Consider the following 12,430-nt stretch of genomic DNA (forward strand, 5'->3'; position numbering starts at 1 on the left):
AAAATTCTTTAAAATGTATCGAACAGGCAACAACCTAATAAAAAGTTGCCAAGAAACTTGAACCGATAATAGACAAGAGGACAAATACATGTATCAAAGCATTCTTCCTCCTCAGTGGTACAGGAAATGCAGATTAAACCACACACCTGCTGGAAGAGGTAAAAACTAAAACAGAGTCTAACCAGGTGCCGGGGAGGGCAAGGACGAGAGCTCTAACAACACTGCAAGGGCTCCGCTTTACGTGGTAATGCCAAACGCTTTCTGAAGTCGACCACACGAACACCCGGACCCGGAACCTTGCCCCAAATCACAGGAGAAACGCACAGGCACTGAGATGCGGGCGAGGACATCTGCAGTAACAGCGCCACCATTCAGAACAGGTGCGTGTGGGAGCCATTAAACACTCATCGACCAAACAGATAAAACCACTGCATTGCATTCACGAAAGGGATACTAAATAGTTTTGAATATGAAGTAGGACAACACTCAAAAACATGGAAAGACCTCCCAAATCTATAATGTTGACCAAAATAAAGTAGAAAACAAACTAAACCAAAATGTGAAAGGACAGAACCTACCCCATGGTCCTGTTTGCATGGAGGTCAAGGGCAGGGGAAACCAAACCGCAGCATTAGAAGTCAGAGCGGCGGCTGCCTTGGGAGAAGGAGATGCGGACGGTCACTGGGAAGGGGCGTGTATGGGGCTCCTGGGAAGCTGGCAGTGTTTTACTTTTGACCTGGATGTTGGTTACATGGATGTTTCTGTAAATGTAGTAGGCTTTTCTCTTTTGGGGGGCACTTTTCTGTACATGTCATTTTTTAAAAGTTGGAAAAACATTACTAAACAATAAATATGATCAAACCATCTGATCTTGGTATGAGTAAAGTTGATGTTTAAATTAAGAGGGTTAACAGCTAACTTTTCCTTGTCAATAATGTGGGTTTTGAATTTTTAAAATTTGCTGCATTTAACTGGGTAGAACTTTAGTGATATATCATCATTAGACTAAAAACACATATCAATGAAATAAATCACAATTCTCTAGAATTAGCTGAAGCTAAACATGCTAATTTTCAGATAACTTTTACATACCTTCATGTAGAAATGTCATGTCTTTCTTGACAACGGGGAAGAGTGGAATAATTGGAGGCTGCATGCTCTGACTACTAAGAATATTTCTGTACTTTGCCATGTTTCTAGATGGATCAAAAAGGTCTTGGAGATCTTGCAGGTGCTTCTCATACTTGCTTGGTAACTTTTCCCAAGTGCCTCTGAGTCGTGCCACAGACGCTAGGTTTAAGCCACTGCCAAAGATGAAAATGACGTTAAAGAGGGGCTGTGTACAAGAGGGGACTCAGGTCGGTAACGTGCAAACACCAAGTGTCTCTAACAAAGCTAAAACACACAGGGGTACGTTTCGATGTGCTGAAATAAACAGCATAAACCATGAAGAAATAAACAATAAGGACTCCTTGATCTTAAAACAAGAAAATCCTCTTTCTGAAGAACTACTTGCCTATAAGTGTATACTTATAACCTTTATTTTATAGTTTGTACGTGACAAAAAATAATTCCATAAAATAGACATATAACTTTAAAAAACTTCAAGTATCACAATGTTTTTGTTTTTCTTAGAAATAGCTCTCTAGAGACATGGTCTATTTGTGAGTGGCTTAAGTAATGCTGAGTACACTACTGGTACACACATAAAGGAGAAAACTTCTGGGGCTGGGGCAGCATTCCTTCTCTGAGGTTTTGTTCCCAACCACCCTGACTGCATTACTTCCGTATCTCTCACTCCTAATGCTGTCCCCCAGGTTTCCGTACGCTGAGTGTCTCCTTTCTACAGAATTTTAAGCACACTCAGATAGCCCTAACTTGAAAAATGATTCATGCCAATTAGGCTGCAACTCTTGCCCCCTCCCTTTACTCCTGTACCGAACTTCTCACAGGTGTGCTGTCATGTGAACAGCACGTAAATAACGCCTCAACTTCTCACTGGCAATCCCACTTTTACGCTAAGCCACCTGATTTTCAACCACACCACTGATTTAAAATATTCTCTTGTGTTCAGATTTTCTGTTAAGATATCTTTGCTCCCTTTGCTTCTCAGAAAATAACTCAAATAACTAAAAGGATGAGTAACAAATGCAAATTTCATCTCCACTGAAACTATAACAGATTCTGAAACTCCAAAACCCATTAGGATGAACATCAAAAAATAGTCAAGGTCAAACAGGAGTATGTGCAGTACTGCAAAACATATCCACGGCTGCAGATCTCAATGAAAGCTGGGAAAGCACAGGGTTCCAAAGCACGTGATGCCACTGAAGGTGAAAACAGCAATCCCCTATCTGACACTGCACATCCGAGTCCGCGGGCTGACAGAATCAGGCAGGGGCTGGACGCTGTTCTTCACAACTAGGGAGTGCCAGGGAAAGTATAACAGTGTACACAATAATAGAACATCCTGGTGAGAAGCAGCTGAACAGTGAGACCCAACAGAAGGGAGAAACTCTGAGGTGTATGCGGCTCAAACGTTCAGCAACCTCCACTTGCTGAAAAGAAGCCGAGGGTAAAACAATGCACAGACCAGCTTGCTCCCTGCTCCCCTGCAATGCTCCCCTGGCTCCACTCCCACATGGACCCCCTGCAAATGTCATTTAAAAAGGAGGCATAAACACAGGATCTGCAACAAACAGTTAAAAAACATAAGAAAAATGTTGCCAATAATTAAATGAAAACTGGGACTAATCAACAACTTAGCCATGATTTCAAATGAATTAGTGAAGTAAACAAACAGCTTAATACAGTGATATAAAAACTTAGGAAAAATATGATGATAAATTAATTTAAAAGTAGTAAAGTTCAGGGAAAAAAATGGAAGAAAAAACAAAACCAGCACAGAAATGTACGGCCACACTGGAACCTGCATTAACAAAACTGACAGTGCTAAACACCTGTGCAAGTGACATGGCGGAAAAGGGTTAGTAAAAGCAATCAACAGAAATGCACAGTTAAAAAGGATGAGAAAAAATAATCCTATGGAAGACAAACGAGACCTAAAATCTGCATAAGTGGTATCCTTGAAGAAGGAAACAAAAATAAGGGAACTGAAAAAATACTCCAAAGTACAGTTTGGGAAAACTTTCCAGACTGGATAGACACCATAGTTCCGGAGACCCTAAAATGAACTAGAAGTGATGCAGCAACACTCATGTAAAGGCAAATGGCTTCAGAGATAAGGAACAGACCTGGGAAGTAACTGCAGAAACTCAAAGAGCTACACAAAATGCTAATTGTGGAGCCAAGTCTATTAAGTTTCCACGAAATAATGTATGAGAAAAGAACTTTAAAGCCAAACTGTCATTGAAGTTCAGAGGCAAAAGAAAGGCATTTTGAATGCACTTAGGAGATGAAATTCCCACAAACTGCAGCCCAGAGATGATAGGAGAGAGGAATGTCAGTATCATGGTGGCACAGGCACCCTCGCTTTATTCCCTCCTCTACCCCCGACAACAAAAATGTGGCATCTACCCACAAACAGAAGTGCCTCCACTAAATTTGTGGGACTCAGCACCACACTCCAAGGGACCTGGGAGGAGCCTTGCTCACAGGTGTACTGGGTGACAGGTTGCTAAGCTTCAGTACTGGCCGTGGAATCCACAGGAGACTGTGACTAATTCTGGTCCCTCTCAGCTGTGGTCTAGCAACACTGCCTTGGGAAGTCACCTGTAGACAAGAGAGCCTTGTGGAAGTCCAGGTTTCCAGAGGCGAAGTTCCAACACTGTGTTGGAACAAAACAAAACAAAACAAAACAAATTGGAATGCACTGAAGTAGGTTAAAGGAACTTTGACATTGCTGGCATCACCCTACCCCAGCACAGCTTAGAGCTCAACTAGGTGGCATGTGATTTCTCCCAAGGGGGTAAGGGAAAGCTGATGAGTGAAGGCTTGGTTTCCTTAGCTGAGTGGTACACTTCCAAAGCCCAAAAAGGAGTCAAATGAATATCTGGGGCTGAAGAATTCAATGAAATAAAAATGTGAGAGAGAGCAGTGACATCGGAGTAGATGCAAAAGAAGAATCATTGAGACAGAGGATTGGAACTCTGAAATAACAGTGTAAGAAAAAAAAAGAAAGGCCAGAGGCAGCCTGCATGATCTAAAGGCAACCATCCAGAAAAATACCAAAAATACACATTAGCCAAACCACTGGAGTTCCAGAAGGAGACAAAAGGGAAAGGAAAGGGGGCAGAAAGCCTATTTAGAGAAATATGGCCGATAACATCCCAAACCAGAGAAAGATCTGGACATCCCAGCTCAGGAAGCTGGAAGGTCGCCCCAAACATATTCTAATAGAACTGTCAAAGATCAAAGACTGAATTCTAAAGGCAGAAAGAGAAAAAAGGACTTAACCCATTAGGCTATCAGCAGCTTTCTTAGCCTTTACACAAGGAGAGAGTGGGATGATATATTCAAAGTGCTGGGGAAAAATAAATGCCAACCAAGAATCATCTGGCAAAACCATACTAGAGAAATGAACGACATCCACAAAGACCCTAGAAATGAGTGGTGTCCATAATGTCCTGTCCTCCTCCTACAGGAGTCTGCGGGGTCAGCTCCTGCAGACTCAGGCCTATGGCTTCTTTTACGGAGTCCAACTCTTCCCTGTTTGGTTGTGGCCTTTTCTTGCTGCCTTTTATTTTTACCAGCGTTACTGTCTTTACCAAAGAATCCGGCTTTCTCATTTGTGCCCCCAGAATATCACAACAACAACAAAAAGAGCCACCAATTCACAACAAAACACAGTAAGAGATTAAGGAAGAAATAAGCAAATTATAAAACAGCCAGAAAATAAATAAGATGGAAGTAGTAAGTCCTTCCATATCAATAATTACAATAAATGTGAATGGACTGTGAATTTTCCAATTAAAAGGGAGAGTGGTTGGATGGATGAAAAAACAAGACTCAACTATATATTGCTCACAGGAGACTCACTTCAGTTTAAAGGCCACTGAGAGGCTCTAAGTGAAGAGATGGAAAAAATACATGCCACACAAGCAGAAGCCAAAAGAAAGGTGGACTAGCCATACTTGTCAGACAAGACAGACTTTAAGTCGAAACTGGTAACAAGAGACAAAAGGTCATTGTACAATGATAAGAGAGTCGGCTCTTCATGAGATGTAACAATCATAAACATACACATATCCGACACTGGCCTACCTAAATATGTTAAGTAAATACTGACAGATGTGAAGGGAGAAACAGAAGACAATACAGTAATATTAGGGACTTCAGGACCCAACATGCAGCAATGGACAAACCATCCAGACAGAAAACCAGTAAGGAAACACAACTTGAACCACGCTTTACCAGGGGTGTCCAATCTGCAGCCTGCAGGCTGCATGCGGCCCAGGATGGCTATGAATTCGGTGCAACACAAAATCGTAAATCTACTTAAAGCATTATGAGATTTTCTTGTGATTACATGTAGCTATGTATTTAATGCATGGCCCAAGACAACTCTTCTTCCAAGGTGGCCCAGAGACACCAAAGGTTGGAAACCCCTGCTTTTGACCAAATGGACCTAATAAGCATATGAACATTCCATCCAACATTGGCATAAAAAATATTCTTCTCAGGCACGCACAGAATTCTCCAGGACAGATCATTAGATAAGCCAGAAAACAACTCTTAGCAAATCTATGAAGACTGAAATCATGTTAGTGTCCTTCCCAGCCACAGTGGAGTGAAACCAGGAAGTAACAAGAGAGGAGAACTGGAAAATCTAGAAATACATGGAAATTCAACAACATACCAATGAACTACCAACGTGTTGAAGAAGAAAACAAAAGGGAGATTTAAAATAATCTCTGAACAAAGAAAAATAAACATGTAATAACAAAATCTATGTAATGCTGCAAAAACAGTTCCAAAACTAAAGTTTATAGTAATAAACACTTGTATTACCAAAAAATTTAAAATCTCAATAAATTACCTAACTTATGCATCAAAGGACTGTAAAAAGGAGCAACTTAGTGCAGTTAGATGAAGTAAGGAAATATCAGAACAGAAATAAATAAAATAGAAGCCAGAAAAGCATTTAAAAAGAGCAATAAAACTAAGAACTGGCTTTTTGAAATGATAAATAAAACAGACAAATATTTAGCTAGACCAGCATTTTCCAACTGGTGTGCCTCAATCATTTTTAAATGTTCAATACTATTTAGTCAGGGGCATTGACCTCTTTCCCCTTAGACTGTTAAATAAAAGAATGATTAACAGCCGACACAATGATAGTCATCTGGTGTGAATCAATCTTGTACCTATTTTTTTTTCAGATCAGGAAAAATATTTTCTTTGGTATGCCACAGAACCATAGTACTGTGTGCCATGAGATGGAAAAGGTTGCAAATTGTTGAGCAAGACTAAGAAAAAGAGAGAATTTAAACAATTTATTTCCCACTGGAACAGACTTATTCACCCATGTCATCTCTGCTAACAGGTTACATCCTTCATATTTTTATATACTTTAATATAAAGTATAATACAGAGCAATTTACATAAATTTTTGAAAATGCATATAATAAATATTCTTCACAAGAAAAGAAACTTCTTGACCAAAGCAGCATCTTTTACCCAAATCTTTTCTCGGGGCTACCGTCTCCCCTTGGCTTCACCGACGGAGGCTTTTGTAACTGTGCTGTCCTGCTATTCCTTGTCCTCAACCCCCCATCTCTTCGGATGGACTCTCTTCTTCACAGTGAGGATGGTCCTTACATGCAGTTTTTAGACCACTGCCATTTTCTCTCTCACTCTCTTTTTACATGGAGATCTTAGTGTCAATACACTTTCTTCATGGAGAACTCCAAAACTCTCAAATTCTTTATGTCTGTTTCCTTACAAATAGTTTGAATTTCTAGCCTTCCAAGGGTTTATCAATGGCTGCTCTGTTCCCCTGTTTTAGGTCCAGCTGCTAAAAACTGTGAGGTAGGTGGTGTAATTCCTGTATTTTAGAGAGAACACTGGTCTTCAATTTTCCATTGACCCACTGTTACTACATGGGAGAAGCAAGATTCAAACAAAGGTCACTCTGTTAATCTCCACTCAATACTCCCTCCTATAGCATCTGGTTCCGCTGCAGGCACTGGTTAACTTCATAAAGGTGGTGCCTACTACCATGACAGACTTATGATCAAAAAGTCTATATAAAGATTCTTACATATTAGGAACAAATCATAATTAAATTCTGGGAGGACTATACACAGATGGAATTGGTTAAGGTGGAATTTTGCTGTTATATGGCCTTACATAAATGGCCCAAACTACAACTATCCCACCCCACCTTTAAAATTAGACTTGCTTTAAAAGGAATCCCTCTAATAAGGGTCAGAAAACAAATGAACAAGATTAGCTTCTCACTGTGAGGAGGGAGGGATAAGGAAGAAGGTTCTTAGGAGTTCATGGAACCGTCAGCCACTCCTGGGCTCACAAACACTGAAGGACTTTTATAATTCGAACAGTCTGCCTGCTTGAGCAGCAACATATCCAGCAGTACCTCATGCAGTGCCTCATGCAGTGCCTGGGACACAGGAAGAGCTCACCCAACGGTTGCATAATTGTTATTACCACTGTTGCTGTTGTTTTAGGTTAGAGCAGCAGTTTTCAGCTGGTGTGCCACAGCATACTAGTTTGCCATGAGAATTGTGAGACTATGCAATACCTAATTCCTTTGCCCTCATATTGTCAAATAAAAAACGACAACAGCATTTTTTATTTGACAAAACATATAACAATAGCTATCCAATGTGAATGAATCAAAATTATACCTATTTTGGGGGTCAGATTGGCAAAAAATACAGTTTTCGGTGTGCCATGAGATGAAAAGGGCTGAAAACCGCTGAGTGAGCGCACTGACGCCATGCTCTGAGGTTCCAGCACCATGCCTCAGTGAGGAAGGTACTGCGAGAGGCACGGCACCGAAGTCCGCTGGCAAAGACCAGGCGCTGAACACGTGGGGAGAGGGCACCATCCGTGAAAGGGGAAGGGAGGAGGAAAAACTGGAAGGCAATCAACCGTATTCACACACATGAAAAAAGTTCAGGTAACAGAAAGATGGAAGAAACAAAAAGGCAAGAAGCCAGTATCACCAAAATGAAAAGTGTATTTAATCTAAGAATTCTTTAGTAAAAACCTATTAATTAAAATGTCCTCTCCTTGCTATTGCATACCTGAGCAGAATATTGGAGTATGTCCAATATGACAAAATCATACATTAATTTTTGTACTAACTTACCTTATTATTGCAAACATGGAATTGAAGTTCTTACATTCACGACAGTGAAGAGCAATTTTAATGAAATGCTTAATAATCTTCATTCGTTTAAGCTGATTTGACTCAGTTAAAACCTCCGAGGCAACCCAGAATGTCTCTTGGTTTACGATGTCCTCAAACTCTTTCAAGTGAGCATTTCCTGTTTTAGACTCCAACTTGAAAAGGTCATCGATGTACTCGGTAGGCTCGATGTTGCGGAACAGATCGAAGTCCCTCATGGACAGCTGAGCGGCCAGCTCGACGGTGCTGAGCTGCAGCAGGGACAGCTGGCTCTCCTTAACCAGCTCCTGCGCGTCTTCGTCTGAGCACAGGGTCTCTGTCTCCATGTTGTTTTTTAAATAGTACCTACAAGGGAAAAAATTGTCTTTATGAGTGATTTTATGTTCATAAGACCATCTCTCCTCTTTATTACCGCAAAAACATTTTTAAAATTAAAAAATTCCCACATATTCACAAAAGGATAACCACTTAGAAAAAGAATTATGAAAATTATGGCTTCTCCTGCTGAAAGTACATTGTCATATTAAAACAAATTAAGAAATTAATACATACACATTCAGATGTATGTAAAGATATGTATCATTGACTTTCCTCCCTCTACATAAAACAGAGATTGGACTACATCAGTGGTTCTAAAACTTTATTTTAGAAAGAGGGCTAAAATATCTTAGCGACCATCCTCCCTCTCCTCTTCCCACTTCTGCACAGCTGTTATGAGTGCATTTCTAAAATTATGGAGATAGGGAAAGCTGAGAAAAATCAAAAGAAATCCTACTTCAATTTTAGAGAACTCTGTGGCCCTAAATGTGAGCTCTCTATTTAAAATATCTGTTTTAACATGGAATCTTCAGAAACACGCACAGAAATAAGTGTATTTACTGATAAGTGCACTCACCTTCCGTTGAGCTGAATCCTATCAGCTAATTTGGAAAACTGGTCCGGAAGTCTCCGTTGCTTTATGACGCCCTCAGGAGTAACAGAAACCTCACAGAGAGAGTATGTGTCGGGCGCGCCGGTCAGCCCAAACTCGTGCACAGCGTGACAAACAACTTCCTTAGCTGTGGTGTCTTTACTGATGATGATGTAGCAACTCTGCTGATCTGCTTTGAAAACTCGTATAACTTGATCAGGAATATCTATGTAAATACAAAAATGTGCCCTGTTATTTTAGAAAAATTACTTTTAACTCTTCAAAAAGCAATTTGGAACACAATGATCCTTTTAAACAGTGAAATATACATTTCTGTTTCAGGTTGACAAATTACTGCTGCATTTATTGATAAATAAATGTATCTATCTTCTCAGGTGACAAAACCCTAACAAAGAAAAACACAATAGTGTCATACTATATGTACAATTTTGATGTCATCTTTATATATTTTAATCACCCAAATGATAGGCACACATTGCATTTTCCCTTCTCTTGCTGCTAACACACTATCACATCGTCTGGGAAGGAACAGAGTTGTGTATCTTGCTGAACAGTGTAAAAAAGTCATCCTGTTCTAAACCGTCCCCCCACTGCCAAACAGCAAACTGTCACACAGTCACATAAGAGGGATTTGGGCATCAACACTGGGCATCTCCAGAACAGACCCACATACGAGATTATCCAAAGCATTAAGCCAACGTCTGATGAATTTGCCATCATAATAAAAATATCAATTTGGAAAACATTTGAGACAGAGAAGAAAATTCTCTGCACTAATATTGGCACCCATGTAAATCTCTTTTTCCATTTCAGAATTGTTAAATGCATAATACATAAATATCCTTTACAAACATATTTGTCAATAGAAGAACATCATATGTGTCAAACTTAGTACTTGACACGTGGCAGACCCACAAATATTAATTGACTAGATAAATGGTAAGTATGATGTTAAATGTGAATCAACAAAAATATTCAATTAATCAGTTCAAGTTTTAGGCTCAAAACTACAGGCTGCATTTCCAAACATAATCCTCTGACGGCAGAAGAGACATTTCAACAGAGTCTCTGAGGAGCACAGCATTTATCAGTCTTATGATTCCTATTTTATTAATAAAATTCTTATCAATAAATGAATTCAAGAAAAGGATTCTCAGATACCCGGACTTTCAACCCAAAGGCAACATCTCTAGAGTGCTAACCATGACCCCGCATGAGTGAGACAGAAGGAATGAGACGTGTGAGGAATACACGGATCAACGCTGAGGCCACGCTGAAAATGGGAGAGCTCTTTACATATTTAAGATGAGATACCCATAAAAAACCCCCACCAAAAAACCGACTCTTCGTTTTGCTTTAAATCATCAATTGCTGAATGAACAGTTAGAGAGTTTCTGTTATGTGCCCAGAATGTTCAGGTGGTGGAGACGCAACGATAAATGAGAAGGACAAAGTCCCGTCTCTCAGGGGTTTGCTTGTATTTGAGAGAGAGTGGTGGCCAAGGAATGGCAGATGGTTACTAAGTAATAAAGACACTCCACGTAGTGGAAAACACCACAAAATACACAGGGTGGCGGTATGATGGTACACAGCAAGGACTGGCAAGCTTGTATGAGTCAAACTGTAATATTAAGTTTTGCAAGCCAAGAAAGAACACAAATTTCCACAAGATTTTTTTAAACAAAATTCAAAACATAATGTAAATATGAAACATGTAAAGATATTAGAACACAGTTTAGGCAACACTGTAAATGTCTACCAAAAGAAACCTGGAATACTACCGGCTGTTTAAAAACAATTTGATAGAACAGACCCCTGGCTGGAGTGGCTCAGGGGACTGAGCACTAGCCTGCAAACCAAAGGGTCGCTGGTTCAATCCCTGGGTTGCAGGCCAGGTCACCAGTGGGGGGTGCACATGAGAGGCAACCACACACTGATGTTTCTCTCCCTCTCTCTTCTTCCTCCCTTCCCTTCTGTTTAAAAATAAATAAGTAAAATCTTTTTAAAAAATTGGTAGAATGATACATTCTGATACAGAAAAGTATCCAAGTTATATTGCCAAGTGAAATGGGCTAACTGGAGAGAAAGTATAGTGTACCATTTAGGGTAAAGGGAATGAGACGTACATTTTATGTGCACTGAAATTTCTGAAAGGCTGAGTAAGGAAAAATTGCTAACTCTTGGGGTAAAGACATTTAATTTCTATCCTTTCTCTACAATTTGATTTTTAAAAAACTATATATTTCTTTATAACGAAAAAGTAGTTAAAATAATAGGTTTGAAATACTGAAAGAATATGAAGATTACTAAATATTACAGAAAATTGTTAAGGGTGCACTATTAAAAAAAAGAAGAAGAAAAAGAAAGAAAGAGGAAGCAAAAGTTCCACATATAGCCCTGGGCAGTGTGGCTCAGATGGTTGGAACAATTGTCCTGTAAACCGAAAGGTTGCCAGTTCAATTCCCAGTCAGGGCGCACACCTAGGTTGTGGGTTCAGTCCTATTCAGGGCACATACAAGAGGCAACCCATCAATGTTTCTCTCCCTTTCTCTCTCTCCAAAATCAGTAAGCATGTCCTCAGATGAGGATTAAAAACTAAAGTTCCATATGCAGACCCAGGAAAAAAAATGTTGACGTTTCAAACACCTCTTAGCCACACTCTGAATTCTTTCACATGTCATTTTGCAGTTGGTCAAAAACTCCAAAAAACACATTTCACAAGTTATAGAATAGCATGTATACTCCAATGCTATGAATACAAAAAACACAGTCAAAGGAAGTGACTAAAAGAATACATGCAAATTTAGAGTAGCAACACTGTAAGTGGAGGGAAAAGTTCTGCTTTCTGCTTCATTCAGTTATCATTAAAAAAAAAATACTACATATAAACATAAGCAACAGAAACCATAGATACCTCGAGATACTTACAGTAAAAACCAGCAGCTGTAGGCAGCAAGAAAAAGGCAAAACCACAAAAAGGTCAGCAACCTACTCAAGAGTCCTGGGCTCTGTACCCACTTCCTAATAACCTTACACATGCAGCTTAAACAAGGCTGAGATGACAACTGATACAGTTAAACCTGACTGATAGAGAATTCAGTGTTGTTGTATATACTTTCAGGAACTGAGGTTAAAATTAATCGATAGAGTATTTTGTTCAAAAT

General features: G+C 39.6%; 1 protein-coding gene across 9 annotated transcripts in view; it reads right to left on the reverse strand.

Moving 5' to 3' along the window:
- The window catches only part of RAPGEF6 (Rap guanine nucleotide exchange factor 6), a 183,410-nt gene that overhangs the window by 30,271 nt on the left and 140,709 nt on the right, over window positions 1-12,430 (reverse strand). For all 9 annotated transcript variants that reach the window (XR_008392901.1, XM_053672746.1, XM_053672745.1 and 6 more), the window contains 3 exons: window positions 9,231-9,471; window positions 8,297-8,680; window positions 1,093-1,304 (listed from right to left, as the gene is read on the reverse strand). Coding sequence is in view for 8 of the 9 variants with exons in the window: in XM_053672746.1 (XP_053528721.1) it covers window positions 1,093-1,304; window positions 8,297-8,680; window positions 9,231-9,471 (837 nt within the window). In the remaining variant the exon portion in view is untranslated. The remainder of the gene's footprint in view (window positions 1-1,092; window positions 1,305-8,296; window positions 8,681-9,230; window positions 9,472-12,430) is intronic.

This window comes from Artibeus jamaicensis, unplaced genomic scaffold (assembly GCF_021234435.1).
Source record: "Artibeus jamaicensis isolate MK-2021 breed Jamaican fruit bat unplaced genomic scaffold, CSHL_Jam_final contig_786, whole genome shotgun sequence".
NCBI lineage: Eukaryota > Metazoa > Chordata > Mammalia > Chiroptera > Phyllostomidae > Artibeus > Artibeus jamaicensis.